This window comes from Staurois parvus, unplaced genomic scaffold (assembly GCF_062004578.1).
Source record: "Staurois parvus isolate SC_StPar_1 unplaced genomic scaffold, SC_StPar_1.0 ptg000913l, whole genome shotgun sequence".
Lineage (NCBI taxonomy): Eukaryota > Metazoa > Chordata > Amphibia > Anura > Ranidae > Staurois > Staurois parvus.
The window spans coordinates 1-22,751 of NW_028318709.1; the positions used below are offsets into that span (position 1 = coordinate 1).

The window sequence follows — 22,751 nt, forward strand, 5'->3', positions numbered from 1 at the left end:
ATGTTTTTCCTTGGCGGAGGATGTTCGTCCTTGGATGTTTTTCCTTGGCGGAGGATGTTCGTCCTTGGATGTTCTTCCTTGGCGGAGGATGTTCTTCCTTGGCGGAGGATGTTCTTCCTTGGCGGAGGATGTTCTTCCTTGGCGGAGTATGTTCTTCCTTGGCGGAGGATGTTCTTCCTTGGCGGAGGATGTTCGTCCTTGGCGGAGGATGTTCGTCCTTGGCGGAGGATGTTCGTCCTTGGCGGAGGATGTTCGTCCTTGGCGGAGGATGTTCGTCCTTGGCGGAGGATGTTCGTCCTTGGCGGAGGATGTTCGTCCTTGGCGGAGGATGTTCGTCCTTGGCGGAGGATGTTCGTCCTTGGCGGAGGATGTTCGTCCTTGGCGGAGGATGTTCGTCCTTGGATGTTTTCCTTGGCGGAGGATGTTCGTCCTTGGATGTTCTTCCTTGGCGGGGGATGTTCTTCCTTGGCGGGGGATGTTCTTCCTTGGCGGGGGATGTTCTTCCTTGGCGGGGGATGTTCTTCCTTGGCGGGGGATGTTCTTCCTTGGCGGGGGATGTTCTTCCTTGGCGAGGGATGTTCTTCCTTGGCGGGGGATGTTCTTCCTTGGCGGGGGATGTTCTTCCTTGGCGGGGGATGTTCTTCCTTGGCGGGGGATGTTCTTCCTTGGCGGGGGATGTTCTTCCTTGGCGGGGGATGTTCTTCCTTGGCGGGGGATGTTCTTCCTTGGCGGGGGATGTTCTTCCTTGGCGGGGGATGTTCTTCCTTGGCGAGGGATGTTCTTCCTTGGCGGAGGATGTTCGTCCTTGGCGGAGGATGTTCGTCCTTGGCGGAGGATGTTCGTCCTTGGCGGAGGATGTTCGTCCTTGGATGTTTTTCCTTGGCGGAGGATGTTCGTCCTTGGATGTTTTTCCTTGGCGGAGGATGTTCGTCCTTGGATGTTCTTCCTTGGCGGAGGATGTTCGTCCTTGGCGGAGGATGTTCGTCCTTGGCGGAGGATGTTCGTCCTTGGCGGAGGATGTTCGTCCTTGGCGGAGGATGTTCGTCCTTGGCGGAGGATGTTCGTCCTTGGCGGAGGATGTTCGTCCTTGGATGTTTTTCCTTGGCGGAGGATGTTCGTCCTTGGATGTTCTTCCTTGGCGGGGGATGTTCTTCCTTGGCGGGGGATATTCTTCCTTGGCGGGGGATGTTCTTCCTTGGCGGGGGATGTTCTTCCTTGGCGGGGGATGTTCTTCCTTGGCGGGGGATGTTCTTCCTTGGCGGGGGATGTTCTTCCTTGGCGGGGGATGTTCTTCCTTGGCGGGGGATGTTCTTCCTTGGCGGGGGATGTTCTTCCTTGGCGAGGGATGTTCTTCCTTGGCGGAGGATGTTCTTCCTTGGCGGAGGATGTTCTTCCTTGGCGGAGGATGTTCTTCCTTGGCGGGGGATGTTCTTCCTTGGCGGGGGATGTTCTTCCTTGGCGGAGGATGTTCTTCCTTGGCGAGGGATGTTCTTCCTTGGCGGGGGATGTTCTTCCTTGGCGGGGGATGTTCTTCCTTGGCGGGGGATGTTCTTCCTTGGCGGGGGATGTTCTTCCTTGGCGGGGGATGTTCTTCCTTGGCGGGGGATGTTCTTCCTTGGCGAGGGATGTTCTTCCTTGGCGGAGGATGTTCTTCCTTGGCGGGGGATGTTCGTCCTTGGCGGAGGATGTTCGTCCTTGGCGGAGGATGTTCGTCCTTGGATGTTTTTCCTTGGCGGAGGATGTTCGTCCTTGGATGTTTTTCCTTGGCGGAGGATGTTCGTCCTTGGATGTTTTTCCTTGGCGGAGGATGTTCGTCCTTGGATGTTCTTCCTTGGCGGAGGATGTTCGTCCTTGGCGGAGGATGTTCGTCCTTGGCGGAGGATGTTCGTCCTTGGCGGAGGATGTTCGTCCTTGGCGGAGGATGTTCGTCCTTGGCGGAGGATGTTCGTCCTTGGCGGAGGATGTTCGTCCTTGGCGGAGGATGTTCGTCCTTGGCGGAGGATGTTCGTCCTTGGCGGAGGATGTTCGTCCTTGGCGGAGGATGTTCGTCCTTGGATGTTTTTCCTTGGCGGAGGATGTTCGTCCTTGGATGTTCTTCCTTGGCGGGGGATGTTCTTCCTTGGCGGGGGATATTCTTCCTTGGCGGGGGATGTTCTTCCTTGGCGAGGGATGTTCTTCCTTGGCGGGGGATGTTCTTCCTTGGCGGGGGATGTTCTTCCTTGGCGGGGGATGTTCTTCCTTGGCGGGGGATGTTCTTCCTTGGCGGGGGATGTTCTTCCTTGGCGGGGGATGTTCTTCCTTGGCGGGGGATGTTCTTCCTTGGCGGGGGATGTTCTTCCTTGGCGGAGGATGTTCGTCCTTGGCGGAGGATGTTCGTCCTTGGATGTTTTTCCTTGGCGGAGGATGTTCGTCCTTGGATGTTTTTCCTTGGCGGAGGATGTTCGTCCTTGGATGTTCTTCCTTGGCGGGGGATTTTCTTCCTTGGCGGGGGATGTTCTTCCTTGGCGGGGGATGTTCTTCCTTGGCGGGGGATGTTCTTCCTTGGCGGGGGATGTTCTTCCTTGGCGGGGGATGTTCTTCCTTGGCGGAGGATGTTCGTCCTTGGATGTTTTTCCTTGGCGGAGGATGTTCGTCCTTGGATGTTCTTCCTTGGCGGGGGATGTTCTTCCTTGGCGGGGGATGTTCTTCCTTGGCGGGGGATGTTCTTCCTTGGCGGGGGATGTTCTTCCTTGGCGGGGGGGATGTTCTTCCTTGGCGGGGGGGATGTTCTTCCTTGGCGGGGGGGATGTTCTTCCTTGGCGGGGGGGATGTTCTTCCTTGGCGGGGGGGATGTTCTTCCTTGGCGGGGGATGTTCTTCCTTGGCGGGGGATGTTCTTCCTTGGCGGGGGATGTTCTTCTTTGGCGGGGGATGTTCTTCTTTGGCGGAGGATGTTCTTCCTTGGCGGAGGATGTTCTTCTTTGGATGTTCGTCCTTGGATGTTCTTCCTTGGCGGGGGATGTTCTTCCTTGGCGGGGGATGTTCTTCCTTGGCGGGGGATGTTCTTCCTTGGATGTTCTTCCTTGGCGGGGGGAATGTTCTTCCTTGGCGGGGGGAATGTTCTTCCTTGGCGGGGGGAATGTTCTTCCTTGGCGGGGGGAATGTTCTTCCTTGGCGGGGGGGATGTTCTTCCTTGGCGGGGGATGTTCTTCCTTGGCGGAGGATGTTCTTCCTTGGATGTTCTTCCTTGGCGGAGGATGTTCTTCCTTGGATGTTCTTCCTTGGCGGAGGATGTTCTTCCTTGGCGGGGGATGTTCTTCCTTGGCGGAGGATGTTCTTCCTTGGCGGAGGATGTTCTGCCTTGGCGGAGGATGTTCTGCCTTGGCGGAGGATGTTCTGCCTTGGCGGAGGATGTTCTGCCTTGGCGGAGGATGTTCTGCCTTGGCGGAGGATGTTCTGCCTTGGCGGAGGATGTTCTGCCTTGGCGGAGGATGTTCTGCCTTGGCGGAGGATGTTCTGCCTTGGAGGGGTATGTTCTGCCTTGGCGGAGGATGTTCTTCCTTGGCGGGGTATGTTCTGCCTTGGTGGAGGATGTTCTGCCTTGGCGGAGGATGTTCTTCTTTGGATGTTCTTCCTTAGATGGTGTTTTTTTCTTGGCGGGGGGGGGGGTAATGGTATTTTTCCTTGGTGGAGGATGTTTTTCCTTGTAGGGGGTGTGTTTTTTTGGAGAAGGGTGCGCTTCTTTGGAGGGGGCTGTTTTTCCTTGGAGGAGGGTGTGTTTCCATGGAAGGGGGTGTTTTTCCTTGAAGGGGGGTGTCTTATCCAAGAGGGGGGTATGTTTCCTTGGAGAAAGGTGTTTTTCCATGGGAAAGGTGGGTTCCCTATAGGAAGATGTTTTTCCTTGAGGGAGGGGGTGTTTTTTCTTTCTGTCTTTTTTTTTGGGAGGGGGGGGCGGTTCTTGGAGGAAGGTGTTTTCCATGGGGGGGGGGGGGGGTTCAAAAGGGAGATTTTTTCCTGAGGGTAGGGGTTCCTTGGAGGAAGGAGGTCCTGGAAGGGTGAGTTTTTCCTGGGGGGGGGGGGGGGAATTTTTCCTGTATGCTGCTTCTACGCCATAGTGGGATTGCGCTCCCATCTCTCTGGAATCCGGTGGTGTCGTGACCTCGGGTGACTCTCATCGTTCATTGACATTTTGTTGCATCACACAGAGAATCGATTAATGAGTTACTAGACAGCGGAGGGCGGATGACTTTGTATTTATCTGATAGTAAGCGGATACAATGTATATGTTTATGAATCCTGAAGTTTGTACGTGAAAATGATACAAAATGTTTTCGTCTCGTTTTAAAAATGATAAAAACAGTTTTTCTGTAATGAGGAGCTTCACTGATACGATCCGATAATCGTTGCATCTCCGTTTGTAGTCATTGTAGACCGGTGTATGTCCCGGTGTGGTCGGTGTATGTCCCGGTGTGTGGTCGGTGTATGTCCCGGTGTATGTCCCGGTGTGTGGTCGGTGTATGTCCCGGTGTATGTCCCGGTGTGTGGTCGGTGTATGTCCCGGTGTGTGGTCGGTGTATGTCCCGGTGTGTGGTCGGTGTATGTCCCGGTGTGTGGTCGGTGTATGTCCCGATGTGTGGTCGGTGTATGTCCCGGTGTGTGGTCGGTGTATGTCCCGGTGTGTGGTCGGTGTATGTCCCGGTGTGTGGTCGGTGTATGTCCCGGTGTGTGGTCGGTGTATGTCCCGGTGTGTGGTCGGTGTATGTCCCGGTGTGTGGTCGGTGTATGTCCCGGTGTGTGGTCGGTGTGTGGTCGGTGTATGTCCCGGTGTGTGGTCGGTGTATGTCCCGGTGTGTGGTCGGTGTATGTCCCGGTGTGTGGTCGGTGTATGTCCCGGTGTGTGGTCGGTGTATGTCCCGGTGTGTGGCCGGTGTATGTCCCGGTGTGTGGCCGGTGTATGTCCCGGTGTGTGGCCGGTGTATGTCCCGGTGTGTGGCCGGTGTATGTCCCAGAGTGGCCGGTGGCCAGTTTTGCGTTGTGCCTGGACTTCACTGTTCCTCTCTCTGAGTATAAACAAACCGCTGCTCCAGGCTTGCCGGTACCACCGGACTCAGTCACCCGGGTTCAGGAAGGCGATAGCTCGGCTCGTATCCGCCGGATGAAAGCAAGAGTGATATCTGGATGACGGCTCTCCTCAGATCCAATCAAAAGCCATTTTTATGTCACATATACATGTACAAAAACCGTGAAATCAAAGTGGGGGGGGAAGGACACAGCAACGCGTTTCACGCTGCACTTGGCGCTTACTCCTACCATGTGTATCAGAGTCTTTAGGCGGCTCCTCCTGATATCGCGGCAGCACTTGATAAGCAGTGACTCTGATTGCATTGATGTATACGTCAGAACCTCCTCTTCTGGGGGGTACCTCTCCAACGCTCTGGGCTCCATCTCTTTGTGTGCCCCATAGCAAACCATTTGCTGTTGGGATGCACCTGTGTGCGGCTGTTGACACACACAGTGTGGCTAAGCGCCGCCCCGCTCTCTGCCCATAGGATTTACAGCAGCATGACCCTTTCACATGTTCTGTAATGGGAACTCATGGTGGCGGAACGCTAGGGCCTGGTCACAAGTCACCACTGGTGTCGAACTGTGAATGGTGTCAGTCAGCAGGGCAGTGGACGGGGTCATCAGAGCAGTAGATGTCAGTATAGCAGTGGAAGGGGTCAGCAGGGCAGTGGACGGGGTCAGCAGGGCAGTGGACGGGGTCAGCAGGGCAGTGGACGGGGTCAGCAGGGCAGTGGACGGGGTCAGCAGGGCAGTGGACGGGGTCAGCAGGGCAGTGGACGGGGTCAGCAGGGCAGTGGACGGGGTCAGCAGGGCAGTGGACGGGGTCAGCAGGGCAGTGGACGGGGTCAGCAGGGCAGTGGACGGGGTCAGCAGGGCAGTGGACGGGGTCAGCAGAGCAGTAGAGGATGTCAGTTTGGCAGTGGTAGGGGTCAGCAGAGCAGTAGAGGATGTCAGCAGGGCAGTGGAACGGGGTCAGCAGAGTAGTGGATGATGTCAGCAGGGCAGTGGAATGGGGTCCGCAGGGCAGTGGACGGGGTCATCAGAGCAGTAGAGGATGTCAGTATGGCAGTGGTAGGGGTCAGCAGAGCAGTAGAGGATGTCAGCAGAGCAGTGGATGATGTCAGTAAGGCAGTGGAATGGGGTCAGCAGGGCAGAAGATGATGTCAGCAGGGCAGAAGGACGGGGTCAGCAGAGCAGTAGATGATGTCCGCAGGGCAGAGGGACGGGGTCCGCAGGGCAGAGGGACGGGGTCCGCAGGGCAGAGGGACGGGGTCCGCAGGGCAGAGGGACGGGGTCCGCAGGGCAGAGGACGGGGTCCGCAGGGCAGAGGACGGTTTTAGAGGCCACTTTAGCATGCTTTTAGCCTTTGTAAAGGTTCTTTAAATACAGTTGCATCTCAATAAATGATCGTGATAGTGTTCTCTGCGACTGTCCGGGGATTGTGCAATCATCCTCTGTGTGTGTATGTGGTAGGGTTCTCTAGTCCATACTGCTTGGTTAGATGGTCCGAGATGATTGCATTGTGTTTTAGTAGATTTAGAGGAAGTATTCCTTTTTTATATAACATGCGGTTTCTCCTGATATTATCTCACATACAGAAACTTCATCAAAGTTTTACTTTTTAGAATTTGAAGTTCAGATTTTGAGGTGAGGATGTGAAACTGGAAAAACGTTTCCTGTTTCTGCTGCTGGTTGCTGAGCCAGTGCTACACCCTGCGAGTTGTTACATGACGCCGTGTGCGGGCTCCTTCATTTTTGGAAGCCGGGTTAAAGGGGAAACGGCGTGTATTTTGATATTCTATATATAGAGTACTGTGCAAGAGTGTGGAGTGAGGATGCTTTAAAAAACAAAAACAGCATCATGAATAGATTTCATGTAATAATTGACAATATATAAAGTGCTTAAATAGAAAAAACAAAACTTAAGTCAAATAAATATTTGGGGTATCCACCATTTGTCTTAAAAACAGGATTCCCAGAACACAATGGGCTAGTATGTCCTGCAGGGATCAGGGCTCTGTGAGGGCCATACCATCTCTTCTAGAGATCAGGGTTCTGTGAGGGCCATACCATCTCTTCCAGAGATCAGGACTCTGTGGGGTCATGCTACCTCTTCCAGAGATCAGGGATCATACCATCTCTTCCAGAGATCAGGGGTCATACCATCTCTTCCAGAGATCAGGGGTCATACCATCTCTTCCAGAGATCAGGGGTCATACCATCTCTTCCAGAGATCAGGGGTCATACCATCTCTTCCAGAGATCAGGGGTCATACCATCTCTTCCAGAGATCAGGGGTCATACCATCTCTTCCAGAGATCAGGGGTCATACCATCTCTTCCAGAGATCAGGGGTCATACCATCTCTTCCAGAGATCAGGGGTCATACCATCTCTTCCAGAGATCAGGGGTCATACCATCTCTTCCAGAGATCAGGGCTATGTGGGGTCATACCATTCCTTCCAGAGATCAGGCATTGCCTAAGTCCCCTCTGTTTCCTCGTGCCTGACGAAAATCTGACCTCCGGTCTTCCCTTCAGTCTTGCCATGGCATTGGGTCACATGACCGCCGCTGGAAGGCTGAGGAGGAAGAGATACAATAACAATGTAACAGTCCTAGAGAAGGCTGGATAGCGTTTGATCCAGTGTTGACCATGCATGACAATAGGAGGTGACCTCTCTGCTGAGGATTTGGTATGGTCCTTCTTCTTTTAGTAGAACGTGGCGCTGGTGAGGTGCGCCCTTCAAATTAAAGAAGAATGTAGAATCTTCTCGCCTTTTTTATTCTACCTAAGAGTGTAAATTAGTAATCTTATCAGTGTGTTAATAATGCTTAGTATTCTGTATACATTGTATTATGTTTGTTCTGTAAATTGGCCTCCGCAGTGTGTAGGAATTTCCCGGTATTTTGGGAGAACCTATGCCCCTCCCTGTCCTTTGCAACATTGAGATACCAGCTACTTCCTTGTTATGTCTGCCCTCAGGCCATGGTGGCTGTAGATCTGGTTCCTCTGCTCAGAAATGCCTCTGCTGACTCATTTCCATCTACTTGTACCATTCTGACCACCAAAAAAAAAATGTATTAAGTTTAAGAAGTTACTTCCTTGCAAATGTATGACAATAAAATGTATGCTTCCACCCCTTCATAGATCAAAACTGTTCCGAAGCAAAATCGAATGTCCTCATCAGTTTCATCTAGTGACCATAATGTGATATTTTTCTGCATTCACACATTCGGATTGTAGAAAATCTAGTCGTAGAACATTCGATTTTGCCCACTTTGCACAAAACACATTCTGGAGTCCCCCCAGTTCTGTCCACTTTTTCCTCTGAGTGCTCTTTCAGGAAGCCGGTTGCTGAAGGGGCACCCATACAGGCGTGCTCCTGAGCCAGGCTGTGTGCATCCTTAGATGCCTCTGAGGAGCGTGGAGCAAATCTCTGAGGAACATCCACTCAGGATTGCTGTGCATCCTTAGATGCACAGCAATCCTGAGTGGATGTTCCTCAGAGATTTGCTCCACGCTCCTCCAAAGGTTTTTCTTTGGAATTGGCTCCATAACATTATCAGATCTCCCAACTTTCTGAGATGGGATGGACACAGCAATCTTGAGGAGATGTTCCTCAGAAATTTACTTCATGCTCCTCAGAGATTTTCCTCCAAGATTAGCTCCATGCTGGCTCACCAGACCTCCAAACTTTCTGAGATGAGCTTGACAAAACAATCTCTCAGGGATTTGCTCCATGCTCCTCAGTGATGTTTCTCAAGGATTTGCTCTATGATGTGTCCATGACATTACCAAACCTCCCAACTTTGAGATTGGCTGGACATAATCTATTGGAGAGGTTCCTGCGAGATTGTTCCATGCTTCTTCTCAATGATGTTCCTTAGTAATTTGTTCCCTGATGACTCCATGACTTTATGGAAATAGAATGCATTAAAAATACATTGGGGGCGGGGTAGGCTTCCCTGAAGAGATGGGTTTTCAGAGTGCGCCTAAAGGTGAGCAGAGTAGGCGATAGCCTGAAAGCTTGGGGTAGGGAGTTCCAGAGGATGGGTGAAGCCCTTGAGAAATCCTGGAGACGAGCATGAGAGGAGACAAGGGAGCTAGAGAGTAGGATGTTTTTGCGAGGACCGGAGAGTTCGGTTTGGGTCAGTGATGTAATTAGGGGCAGTGTTATGAACGGCTTTATACGTCCGTGTTAGTGTTTTGAATTTTATCTGTTGGGCAATTGGAAGCCAGTGGAGGGATTGGCAGAGAGGGGTGGAGGACACTGGAGGCCAGTGGAGGGATTGGCAGAGAGGGGTGGCGGACACTGAATGGAGGTCAGTGGAGGGATTGGCAGAGAGGGGTGGAGGACACTGAATGGAGGCCAGTGGAGGGATTACCAGAGAGGGGTGGAAGACACTGAGTGGAGGCCAGTGGAAGGATTGGCAGAGGGGTGGAGGACACTGAATGGAGGCCAGTGGAGGGATTGCCAGAGGGGGGTGGAGGGCACTGAGTGGAGGCCAGTGGAGGGATTGGCAGAGAGGGGTGGCAGATACAGAGCGGTTAGTAAGGTGAATGAGTCTGGCAGCAGCATTCATGATGGACTGTAGTGGGGATAGCCTGCGGTGAGGTAGGCCAGTGAGGAGGGAGTTACAGTAGTCGAGGCGTGATATAATGAGGGAGTGAATGAGTTGCTTAGTGGTTTCTGAGGTTAGGAACGGGCGTTTGTCAGTGATTGGATCTGGGGCTGAAAGGACAGATTGGAGTCTAGAATTACACCTAGTACCCTGGTGTGAGGGGTGGGGCTGATGGTAGTGTTGTTGATCTTGATGGAGAAGTCGGGGGAGGGGGCACGGGCTGGGGGGGAATACTAGAAGCTCAGTTTGGAAAGGTTGATTTTGAGGAAGTGGAGTGACATCCATGCCGATATGTCACTTAGTAGGCTGGTGATGCGATTGGAGACTGAGGGGGTGAGGTGAGGGGTGGAGAGATAGATTTGTGTGTCGTCGGCATAGAGATGGTAGTTGAAGCCATGGGAGTTTATCAATTGGCCAAGGGAGGAGGTGTAGATGGAGAAGAGAAGGGGTCCGAGGACAGAACCTTGAGGGACCCCGACAGAGGGAGTGGGGGGGTGGTAGCGTTCTAGGTAACACTGAAGGAGCGCTGCGATAGATAGGAGGAGAACCAGGAGAGCGGAGTCTCTGAGGCCAAGAGAGTGCAGTTTTTTGAGGAGGAGAGGGTGGTCAACCGTGTCAAAAGCCATAGAGAGGTCAAGTAGTAGGAGTATAGTATAGTGGCCATTGGTTTTGGCGGTTAGTAGGTCATTGGTGAGTTTGAGTAGGGCAGTTTCGGAGGAGTGTAGGGGGCGGAAGCCAGACTGTAAAGGGTCGAGAAGGTTGTTGTCGGTGAGATGGGAGCTCAGGCGTTTGTAGACTAACATTACAAGACCTCACAACTTTCTAAGATGTGCTGGACTGAACAATATTGAGGGATGTTACCTCAGGGATTTTCTCCATGCTCCTCTGAGATGTTCTTCAGGGATTGGCCTCATGCCGGTTTCATACCATAAACAGACCCCCAAACTTTTAAAGATAAGCTGGACACAACGATTATCCAGAGATGTTCTTTACATATTTTCTCTGTGCTCTTTAGGGATGTTCTTCATGGATTTGATCAATGCTGGCTCCATACTATCACCAGACCTTCAAACTTTCAGAGATGAGCTGGACACAACAATCTCAGGGATGTTCCTCATGGAATTGCTCCATGCTCTTCAGTGATGTTCCTCAAGGATTTGCTCTATGATGTTTTCATAACACCACCAAATTCCCAACTTTCTGATATTGGATGGACATAATCTTTTGGAGAGGTTCCTCAGAGATTGTTCTATACTTCTCCTCAATTATGTTACTTAGTGATTTTTATTTTTTTTTTCCATGCTTACTCCATAACTTTCTGAGATGGGCATTGTGACGGACTAAGAGCTCAGAGAGAACGCACACGGGCAGATCACAGGAAACCCAAAATGCGGGTGTTTATTGGGGAAACTTGGGGTAAAGACAATAGAAAAACTAGTCCACAGAACAACACAAGAAACAGCAATGAAGAATGATCCTCAGGGTGGCATTATGGGGCAGCAGAGGGCAGGTGGTCCACAGGGCAGAGCAGCAAGGGCACAGCAGGGCTGTAAGTCTTCAACACAGGCAGGGAGCAGGGGTTTAATCCCTTTGGTAAAGGTTTTGGGCAGAACAGGGTTAAGTTAAGCACACAGGGAAAAGGTCCCAGGCAGTGCCAGGTTACTCCAGCACACAGAGACAAGTCCACCTCAGAGCAGATATCTGGGGAGGAGAGGGTTAAATCCAGCACACAGGGCATGGCTAGGGGTATGGTCTCCAGGATGGGGTTGTGGGGTCTGGCCACAGCTCAGAAATATCCCAGTACAGGGAGGAGGACAGGAGGCACAGAGTCCACACACGTAGCAAGCAGGGTTGGCAGAGGTCTGGCAGGGAAAGGAGTAATCCACACAAGAAACTGGGCACACAGCAGGGATGGACAGGGATCCAGCACAACATGGGCAAAGTCCTTGGCACAGGGTGGCACTCTAGTACAGCAGGGCTTAGTCCAGAGTCAAAAGCAAAAATCTGGGCCCAGTGAGTAGCAGGCCGCAAACTGGTACAGCAAAGTCCAGGAGCACAGGGCAGCACTTCAGGGACTCGCCAGCCATCAGTGGCCTCAGCAGAGTAAGTGTAGTCAGGGTGGCATGGAGAAGGAGGTCCAGACGGCAGAGGTCCTTCACCATCTCCTCACGGATGAGTTTTCATCCTTGGTGTTTTGGTATCCTCCCATAGCCTCATTTCTCTGCTCTTAGTGGACAGAAGGGACCCCGGGTGGTCTTCTGATACCGTGGCCCACCCTCTTCAAGGTTCCCCATGTTGGGTGGCAACCACCATGTCTGTCATTTCACAGATAAGTCTCTTACGTGATCTATCTTCCATGTGTAAATGTTTGCCGAGACTGAATCTCGATTACGTCTGCATGTTCTATGGATTGCAGTCACATTTATCGCAACTGCTGAGATCAGATATCAGCCACACAGGAAGTTCATTTTTTTTTTTGTGAGTTCGGTAGCCATCTAAAGATCCTGCAATGAGCCAGACTTTTTCCCAACACAGCGTTCAGGTGTGAGTGGGACCTCGCGGTTGGCTGGATATAGTATTGAATGTCTCTTTTTAAAGTGTTTTTTTTTACTTATTTTCAGACAATAAACTATTGGAAAAGTCAGTTTTTCTGAAGGATCTGACTGAAAAAATCCAAACTGAACCGCTCGCCTCCCCCGGGAACCACCATGCAGCTAGGTGAGTACAGAGAACTCTGATTCCTGGAAAATGGAACAAAATGTGGGCAGGAGCACCCTATGGTGGGCATGATCTTGCAAAGGTGGGCAGAGACACCCCATGGTGGACAGGAACCTGCAATGATGTGTGAGGACACCCCATGGTGGGCAAGAACTTGCAAAGGTGAGCAGGGACACCCCATGGTGGACAGGAACCTGCAAAGATGGGTGGGGACACTCAGTGGTGGGCAAGAACTTGCAAAGGTGGGCAGAGACACTCCATGGTGGACAGGAACCTGCAAAGATGGGTGAGGACTCCCCATGGTGGGTAGAAACTTGTAGAGGTAAGCAGGGACACTCAATGGTGGGCAAGAACATGTAAAGGTGAGCAAGAACACCCCATGCTGGACAGGAACCTGCAATAATGGGGAAGGACTCCCTATGGTGAGCAGGAAAATGCAGAGGTAAGTAGGAAGGACACAGCATGGTGGTCAGAAACCTGCATAGGTGAGCAGGGACACTCCATGGATATCCGGAACCTGCAAAGGTGGGCAAGAACACTTCATTATGTGCAGGGACACTCCATGGTGGTCAGGAATATGTAAGGACAAGAAAGGACACCCCATGGTGGGCAGGAACTTGCAAAGGTGGGTGGAGACAGCTCATGGTGGACCGGAATAAACAGAGGTTGATAGGGACACCCCATAGTGAGCTGGAATGAACAGAGGTGGAAGGAGACACTTTCTGGCAGGAAGTAACACTCTAGGGCAGGAACCTACCTGCAAAGGTGGGTGGGGATACACTATAGTAGACAGGAATTCACAGGTGGACTGGGACTCCTCATGGCTGCTAGGAGCAGGCAGAAGTTGGTGGCGATAACCTATGGTGGTTTGGAACACACAGATGGACGGGTACACTCTATGGTGGAGGGGTGTTCTCAAAAGGTAAAGAGGAGCATCCCAAAGATGGACCAAAGCAGAGCCGAGAATTTGGCTTTCTGTTGTCGCTGGCTGTTTAGGGCACTGGGGTAAAGCCATAGTTTGAGCTATTGAAATGTCCTGAACTTGTCCTGATTTCTGCATTACAGGTCTCCATCAGATGTGTCCTATAGTCCTGGATCAGGTGACCTTTCCGCACTACAGAAGGAAATTGATGAAATGAAGACCTCCAATGGTGAGGTATGCACTACAATTGGAGAGCATCCTCTAACTGGAATAGGCATTTCATGATTGTTTATTGACAGGTGATTTTAAAACCAATTCAGGCATGGTGGAACCCCTCCATAATGGGCATCGCAGGTGTACAGACCCAGGAACTCAGTACAGAGATGGTGGGAACCCCTCATAATGGGCACAGCGGGCGTACAGACCCGGGAACTTGGCACAGGGATGGTGGGAACCCCTCATAATAGGCACAGCAGATGTACAGACCTGGGAACTCATCACAGGGATGGTGGGAACCCCTAATTCTGTTTAGGGATTTGACTCCTGCTGTTTTTGCGTATGATTTTTTGGCAGTTGGCGTTTGAAGCCTGCGAGCAAAAGAAGCAAGTGCAGGAGAAAGATGATTTGCTGAAGAAGCAGAATGTCCGGTGAGTTCCAGGTGTTTTATGTGGTTATTTCCTTTTTAATGCTCCCAGGCTTTAAAAAAAAAAAAATATATATATAAAGAGGAGCCGCCATTGTCTGCCGGCCCAAAAGCCAGTTTGTGTTCTGCAAAAGCCCTTCAAGGCTGGGAAGATAAGATTACACAGAATGCAGGAGAAACTTTCTCCTTCTCCCAATAGACTGTGAATGTACTACTAAGCACACCAGGTCTGTTGGTAAAGAGGCAGCCAGTGCTGGGGCATTCTAGTTAGAAAGACCAGCATCTTCACAAGGGGAGTTTCATGGGTGCCTCCAAGGTGTGGGTCAAGGGTGCCTCCAAGGTGAGGGTCATGGGTGCCTCCAAGGTGAGGGTCATGGGTGCCTCCAAGGTGAGGGTCATGGGTGCCTCCAAGGTGAGGGTCATGGGTGCCTCCAAGGTGTGAGGGTCATGGTGCCTCCAAGGTGTGAGGGTCATGGGTGCCTCCAAGGTGTGAGGGTCATGGGTGCCTCCAAGGTGTGAGGGTCATGGGTGCCTCCAAGGTGTGAGGGTCATGGGTGCCTCCAAGGTGTGAGGGTCATGGGTGCCTCCAAGGTGTGAGGGTCATGGGTGCCTCCAAGGTGTGAGGGTCATGGGTGCCTCCAAGGTGTGAGGGTCATGGGTGCCTCCAAGGTGTGAGGGTCATGGGTGCCTCCAAGGTGTGAGGGTCATGGGTGCCTCCAAGGTGTGAGGGTCATGGGTGCCTCCAAGGTGTGAGGGTCATGGGTGCCTCCAAGGTGTGAGGGTCATGGGTGCCTCCAAGGTGTGAGGGTCATGGGTGCCTCCAAGGTGTGAGGGTCATGGGTGCCTCCAAGGTGTGAGGGTCATGGGTGCCTCCAAGGTGTGAGGGTCATGGGTGCCTCCAAGGTGTGAGGGTCATGGGTGCCTCCAAGGTGTGAGGGTCATGGGTGCCTCCAAGGTGTGAGGGTCATGGGTGCCTCCAAGGTGTGAGGGTCATGGGTGCCTCCAAGGTGTGAGGGTCATGGGTGCCTCCAAGGTGTGAGGGTCATGGGTGCCTCCAAGGTGTGAGGGTCATGGGTGCCTCCAAGGTGTGAGGGTCATGGGTGCCTCCAAGGTGTGAGGGTCATGGGTGCCTCCAAGGTGTGAGGGTCATGGGTGCCTCCAAGGTGTGAGGGTCATGGGTGCCTCCAAGGTGTGAGGGTCATGGGTGCCTCCAAGGTGTGAGGGTCATGGGTGCCTCCAAGGTGTGAGGGTCATGGGTGCCTCCAAGGTGTGAGGGTCATGGGTGCCTCCAAGGTGTGAGGGTCATGGGTGCCTCCAAGGTGTGAGGGTCATGGGTGCCTCCAAGGTGTGAGGGTCATGGGTGCCTCCAAGGTGTGAGGGTCATGGGTGCCTCCAAGGTGTGAGGGTCATGGGTGCCTCCAAGGTGTGAGGGTCATGGGTGCCTCCAAGGTGTGAGGGTCATGGGTGCCTCCAAGGTGTGAGGGTCATGGGTGCCTCCAAGGTGTGAGGGTCATGGGTGCCTCCAAGGTGTGAGGGTCATGGGTGCCTCCAAGGTGTGAGGGTCATGGGTGCCTCCAAGGTGTGAGGGTCATGGGTGCCTCCAAGGTGTGAGGGTCATGGGTGCCTCCAAGGTGTGAGGGTCATGGGTGCCTCCAAGGTGTGAGGGTCATGGGTGCCTCCAAGGTGTGAGGGTCATGGGTGCCTCCAAGGTGTGAGGGTCATGGGTGCCTCCAAGGTGTGAGGGTCATGGGTGCCTCCAAGGTGTGAGGGTCATGGGTGCCTCCAAGGTGTGAGGGTCATGGGTGCCTCCAAGGTGTGAGGGTCATGGGTGCCTCCAAGGTGTGAGGGTCATGGGTGCCTCCAAGGTGTGAGGGTCATGGGTGCCTCCAAGGTGTGAGGGTCATGGGTGCCTCCAAGGTGTGAGGGTCATGGGTGCCTCCAAGGTGTGAGGGTCATGGGTGCCTCCAAGGTGTGAGGGTCATGGGTGCCTCCAAGGTGTGAGGGTCATGGGTGCCTCCAAGGTGTGAGGGTCATGGGTGCCTCCAAGGTGTGAGGGTCATGGGTGCCTCCAAGGTGTGAGGGTCATGGGTGCCTCCAAGGTGTGAGGGTCATGGGTGCCTCCAAGGTGTGAGGGTCATGGGTGCCTCCAAGGTGTGAGGGTCATGGGTGCCTCCAAGGTGTGAGGGTCATGGGTGCCTCCAAGGTGTGAGGGTCATGGGTGCCTCCAAGGTGTGAGGGTCATGGGTGCCTCCAAGGTGTGAGGGTCATGGGTGCCTCCAAGGTGTGAGGGTCATGGGTGCCTCCAAGGTGTGAGGGTCATGGGTGCCTCCAAGGTGTGAGGGTCATGGGTGCCTCCAAGGTGCGAGGGTCATGGGTGCCTCCAAGGTGCGAGGGTCATGGGTGCCTCCAAGGTGCGAGGGTCATGGGTGCCTCCAAGGTGCGAGGGTCATGGGTGCCTCCAAGGTGCGTGGGTCATGGGTGCCTCCAAGGTGCGTGGGTCATGGGTGCCTCCAAGGTGCGTGGGTCATGGGTGCCTCCAAGGTGCGTGTGTCATGGGTGCCTCCAAGGTGCGTGTGTCATGGGTGCCTCCAAGGTGCGTGTGTCATGGGTGCCTCCAAGGTGCGTGTGTCATGGGTGCCTCCAAGGTGTGAGGGTCAAGGGTGCATACTGTGTCCAGTATGTATGTTAAACTTTTTCAGTTTTATAATGGGACTCCAGTGCACTAGGGTGATGCAGCTCTGGTGCATAACGTGTTGTGTGTCGTCTTCCCCCCCACAAGACACAGATGTGAATGGGCCCTAAAAGAAATGAACTGTACCTAATGTTGGGTGTTTTCTCTGGATCGTCTGACGCGATGTCGGTCTCCCCCCCCGAGCAGTAGAGCGGACCTCGTAGATGAGAAGGAGGGTCATCGGCTGCAGCGGCAGTATCTGGAGGAGGAAGAGGTCTGGCTTGTCTGCGCCAACGCTGACCTGAAGGAGAACTATGACCACCTGCTGTCCCGACGCCACCACATGGAGAAGGAGCTGCAGGATAAGGAGATCGAGCAGCGGGATCTGCTCGAGACCATGAACAAGATGAAGGCCGTGCAGGCGGAGCAGCAGAACAACCTGAATGAGAGGTAAGAGCAGAGCGCACCTGGGCATTCTACCGTCCCGCAGGTGAAGTGTTGGGTTATGGGGGAGACATAGGTGAAGTGCTGGGTTATGGGGGAGGCACAGGTGAAGTGTTGGGTTATGGGGGAGGCACAGGTGAAGTGTTGGGTTATGGAGGAGGCACAGGTGAAGTGTTGGGTTATGGAGGAGGCACAGGTGAAGTGTTGGGTTATGGGGGAGGCACAGGTGAAGTGTTGGGTTATGGAGGAGGCACAGGTGAAGTGTTGGGTTATGGGGGAGGCACAGGTGAAGTGTTGGGTTATGGGGGAGGCACAGGTGAAGTGTTGGGTTATGGGGGAGGCACAGGAGAAGTGTTGGCTTATGAGGGAGACACATGAGAAGTGTTGGGTACGGCGGAGGCACAGGTGAAGTGTTGGGTACGGCGGAGGCACAGGTGAAGTGTTGGGTATGGCGGGGGTACAGGTGAAGTGTTGGGTATGGCGGGGGTACAGGTGAAGTGTTGGGTTATGGGGGAGGCACAAGGGAAGTGTTGGGTATGGCGGAGGCACAGGCAAAGTGTTGGGTATGGCGGAGGGACAGGCAAAGTGTTGGGTATGGTGGAGGCACAGGTGAAGTGTTGGGGTTACGGGGAGACACAGGTGAAGTGTTGGGGTTACGGGGAGACACAGGTGAAGTGTTGGGTTATGGGGGAGACACAGGTGAAGTGTTGGGGATATGGGGGAGACACAGGTGAAGTGTTGGGGATATGGGGGAGACACAGGTGAAGTGTTGGGGTTATGGGGAAACACAGGTGAAGTGTTGGGGTTACGGGGAGACACAGGTGAAGTGTTGGGGTTACGGGGAGACACAGGTGAAGTGTTGGGGTTACGGGGAGACACAGGTGAAGTGTTGGGGTTACGGGGAGACACAGGTGAAGTGTTGGGGTTACGGGGAGACACAGGTGAAGTGTTGGGGATACGGGGAGACACAGGTGAAGTGTTGGGGTTACGGGGAGACACAGGTGAAGTGTTGGGGTTACGGGGAGACACAGGTGAAGTGTTGGGGTTACGGGGAGACACAGGTGAAGTGTTGGGGATACGGGGAGACACAGGTGAAGTGTTGGGGTTACGGGGAGACACAGGTGAAGTGTTGGGGTTCCGTTGTTCTCGTTGTACGGCACAAATTGGGTCATTTTTTTTATGCTGACTTGAACTTTGTACTTTATGGACGAAACCTGTTTGGTGTTTGTAGGAGGAGGAAGGAGATGTGGACGCACACAATCAGAAAAGCTTTAACGAAAACGCTGAGCGCTGAAGGGTAGGTCATCCCGGCCTCACCGCCGGTGATTTATTTATTTTTGAATCTCTTTGGCACATCCTGATCATTTATCTCCTCTGGATCAATGTTGGCGCTATCAGTGGAACCGACTTTTCTGCGTCGGACAAAGCCGCTCCCTGCGATGAACTCCATACTTTTTGCTTTGCAGAGTCTCTAAAGACGCTTTGCAGATTTTGTCATCAACGTGCTGGCTGCATCCCATTCCCGCTGTATCTGTTATACTGTAAGACTCCTCCCCCTATGCAATGCTGGCCACACCCCATCACTGCTATGTCTATCATACTGTAAGACTCCTCCCCCCTGCACTGCTGGCCACACCCTATCACTGCTATATCTATCATACTGTAAGACTCCTCCCCCCTGCACTGCTGGCCACACTCCATCACTGCTATATCTATCATACTGTAAGACTCCTCCCCCTCTGCAATGCTGGCCACACCCCATCACTGCTATATCATACTGTAAGACTCCTCCCCCCTGCACTGCTGGGCACACCCCATCACTGCTATATCTAGCATACTGTAAGACTCCTCCCCCCTGCACTTCTGGCCACACCCCATACCTGTTATATCTGTCATACTGTAAGACTCCTCCCCCTCCACACCACTAGCCAAACCCCATTATCTATCATAGAGTAAGACTCCTCCCCTTCCACACTGCTGGCCACACCCCCATTCCCAATCATAGTGTAAGACTCCTCCTCTTCCACACTGCTGGCCACCCCCCATTCCCATTATCTATCATACTGTAAGACTCCTCCCCCTCCACACTGCTGACCACACCTCATTCCCGCACTATCTGTGATATTGGAAAGCTCCTCCCCTCTGCTCTGCTGGCTGCGCCACCTTCCTGCTATATCTGTCATATTGTAAGACCCCTCCCCCTCTGCACTTCGGGCCACACCCCATCATTGCTATATCTATTATACTGTAAAACTCCTCCCCATCTGTTCTGACCACACCCCATTTCTGCTATATCTGGTATGCTGTATGACTCCTCCCCTGCAGCAATGCTGGCCACACCCCATTCCCACTATATCTGTCATATTGTAAGACTCCCCCCCCCCCCCCCCCCCCCGCACTGCTGGCCACACCCCATCATACTTTGACTCCTCCTTTAAAATGCTAGCCACACCCCATTCTGTGTATGGTGTCAGTTAGAGAGGGACGGTCTGCATGTAAGCAGTTGTTGCCGGGGTCCCCTATAAAAATCCCCCCAATGCTTTGCAGTCTCCTGGCAGCACTGTGTAGTGAAGACCATCTTACATTGAGGGAGGAAGGCTAGGGGCCCCCTGAAATGTCTGCGCACCACAGAATGAGAACCCCCTGATTATGGAGGACTAGATCCCACCAATCCACGACTGTCCCCACTTTCTGATAGTAAAGAGTAGCAAACCCAATATTACACGAGAAACAAGAAACCACCAAATGCTGTGCGATCAACTGGCCAATCACGTGGGGTAGAAGGATGGTGGTGGTGGTGGTGGTAGGTGGTGTTTGGTGAAGGAGCCGATGACAGGATCTGCACCCCTTTGTTTCAGTATCGGGGTTCCATCGGCTCATTGGATGGTAACACTTCTCAATTTTGCAGAGACTTGCGGCAGCAGCGCTCTTCCGATTCGCTGGATTCCAGGAGTCTGGGTCTGTCTGGGAGCCTGGAGGCGGAGAAGCTGCAGCCTAGGAAGAACCGGCAAGTGTCTCCTTATGTCCATTCTGGTAATCCGCCCCCACTGTGCTGAAAGACCTCCGCCCCCGCTGTGCTGAAAGACCTCCGCCCCCGCTGTGCTGAAAGACCTCCGCCCCCGCTGTGCTGAAAGACCTCCGCCCCCGCTGTGCTGAAAGACCTCCGCCCCCGCTGTGCTGAAAGACCTCCGCCCCCGCTGTGCTGAAAGACCTCCGCCCCCGCTGTGCTGAAAGACCTCCGCCCCCGCTGTGCTGAAAGACCTCCGCCCCCGCTGTGCTGAAAGACCTCCGCCCCCGCTGTGCTGAAAGACCTCCGCCCCCGCTGTGCTGAAAGACCTCTGCCCCCGCTGTGCTGAAAGACCTCTGCCCCCGCTGTGCTGAAAGACCTCCGCCCCCGCTGTGCTGAAAGGCCTCCGCCCCCGCTGTGCTGAAAGACCTCCGCCCCCCCCCCAGGGATGTTGAAAGACCTCCGCCCCCCCCCCCGGGATGTTGAACGACCTCCGCCCCCCCCCCGGGGATGTTGAAAGACCTCCGCCCCCCCCCCCCGGGGATGTTGAAAGACCTCCGCCCCCCCCCCCGGGGATGTTGAAAGACCTCCGCCCCCCCTCCCAGGGATGTTGAAAGACCTCCGCCCCCCCAGGGATGTTGAAAGACCTCCGCCCCCCCCCAAGGGATGTTGAAAGACCTCCGCCCCCCCCAGGGATGTTTGAAAGACCTCCGCCCCCCCCAGGGATGTTGAAAGACCTCCGCCCCCCCCAGGGATGTTGAAAGACCTCCGCCCCCCCCAGGGATGTTGAAAGACCTCCGCCCCCCCCAGGGATGTTGAAAGACCTCCGCCCCCCCCCAGGGATGTTGAAAGACCTCCGCCCCCCCCCCCCCGGGATGTTGAAAGACCTCCGCCCCCCCCCCCCCGGGATGTTGAAAGACCTCCGCCCCCCCCAGGGATGTTGAAAGACCTCCGCCCCCCCCAGGGATGTTGAAAGACCTCCGCCCCCCCCAGGGATGTTGAAAGACCTCCGCCCCCCCCAGGGATGTTGAAAGACCTCCGCCCCCCCCAGGGATGTTGAAAGACCTCCGCCCCCCCCCAGGGATGTTGAAAGACCTCCGCCCCCCCCCAGGGATGTTGAAAGACCTCCGCCCCCCCCCAGGGATGTTGAAAGACCTCCGCCCCCCCCAGGGATGTTGAAAGACCTCTTCTCTCTAAACACCTCTGCCATCCCAGGTGTTTAGACCTTGGCCTCCCCAGTTGTTGAAAGACCTCTGCTTCCCCCAAGGAATTTAAAGACCTCCGCCCTCCCAAGTTGTTGAAAGACCTCTGTTTTTCCCGAGGTGTTGAAAGACCTCCATGCCCCAGGTGTTGAGACCTTAGCCCCCCTAGATGTTGAGAGACCCCTGCTTCCCTCAAGGTGTTTAAAGACCTCTACCCTCCCCAGGTGTTGAGACCTCTCAGCCCCCCCCCCCCCTTCCCGAGGTATTGAAAGACCTCCACACCCCCCCCCCCCCACCCCCGCCGAGGTATTGAAAGACCTCCATGCCCGAAGCGACAAAAGACCTCAGAGACCATTTGTCAGAAATGTCTAGTGAGTGCTTGTACACCTAAGGTCTCTCCCAATGCTACCCGTCTAAGCCTTCTTACGGGCAGAGCTGATCGACCATCTGGAACTGGGATGGAATTAGGCAGATTGGGGCCCTAGGCCAGGTGTCATCTTGTGTGTAGTCAAAGGAGGAGCACAACTCTGACCCAACTGCTCTCTCCACCCAATTTACTGCAGGGTAGTGATGGTTGTAGCTGGCCCTCATAGGTTCCTATCTAGGGTGCCTTGAGGATAATCTGGATCACGTGATGACCTTGTGTGTGCAGCTTTTTATAGGCCAACACATGCGCAACAATGTACCAAAAAAGTTCTTTTTTTTTTGCTTATATTTTTGTCCCGGACTATTACAGGAGGTGGATCCTGTCATTTATCCTCCACCAGCCAGACATGGGACATACTTGACATTGGTTCATGCCCCTAGCCCCCCACCCATGGCAGTTCCCTACTTTCCATGCTTTTTTTGACAATAGTTTGCCGAAAAGGGGCCAGATTTACTAACCAAACGTACCCAATATAGACTTCACTGGGACTCCCCGAACCTTGGAGAAGATAAAGCCGGGCAGATCTGCTCATCCTTGGCCTCAGCTGACCCTTGCACTGTTCTGTAGGATCTGCTCCACTCTGAACGGTCACTTTCTTGTTTCAGGTCGCAGTCTATGATCACGTTAAGTTCCTCCGGGTTCCTGGGAGCCGTCAAAAATTTTTTTGAGTGAGTACAACTGTATCTGTCCTTGTTTAGATATAAAATGCCTGTGTGCATACATTGTATTAGATATAACATGTTAATAAATATAAAATGTATTTGATTTAAATTTACTTTTTTTTTTAATTGTAATTCATTTTAGAACTGTATTAATCTCTTTGGCTTTAAAATGCAAATGCAATTTATTCTTCATAAATTATTCTACAGTAAAGGAAATGTGTATTTGCTCCCCCCTGATGCTGAATGTTCGCCCCTCACACAGAAATGATCGGTCTAACAATGGAATGTTCGGTGTAACACTGAGAGACAGAATACAACAACAAATTCAGCAGAAATGCGTCTAACAAATGATGACTGATCTGCATGTTCATGAGGGAAAGAAGGATTTGATC

At 53.4% G+C, this 22,751-nt stretch overlaps 1 protein-coding gene across 1 annotated transcript in view; it reads left to right on the forward strand.

The window, feature by feature from the left end:
* Positions 1-168: 168 nt before the first annotated feature.
* Positions 169-22,751, forward strand: part of LOC149442086 (protein Atg16l2-like) — a 69,251-nt gene continuing 46,668 nt past the window's right edge. The window contains exons 1-10 of the mRNA XM_089656536.1: positions 169-437; positions 795-1,113; positions 1,645-2,077; positions 12,285-12,381; positions 13,447-13,537; positions 13,877-13,950; positions 16,825-17,067; positions 18,293-18,358; positions 19,970-20,068; positions 22,303-22,365. Of these exons, the coding sequence (XP_089512662.1) occupies positions 169-437; positions 795-1,113; positions 1,645-2,077; positions 12,285-12,381; positions 13,447-13,537; positions 13,877-13,950; positions 16,825-17,067; positions 18,293-18,358; positions 19,970-20,068; positions 22,303-22,365 (1,754 nt within the window). The remainder of the gene's footprint in view (positions 438-794; positions 1,114-1,644; positions 2,078-12,284; positions 12,382-13,446; positions 13,538-13,876; positions 13,951-16,824; positions 17,068-18,292; positions 18,359-19,969; positions 20,069-22,302; positions 22,366-22,751) is intronic.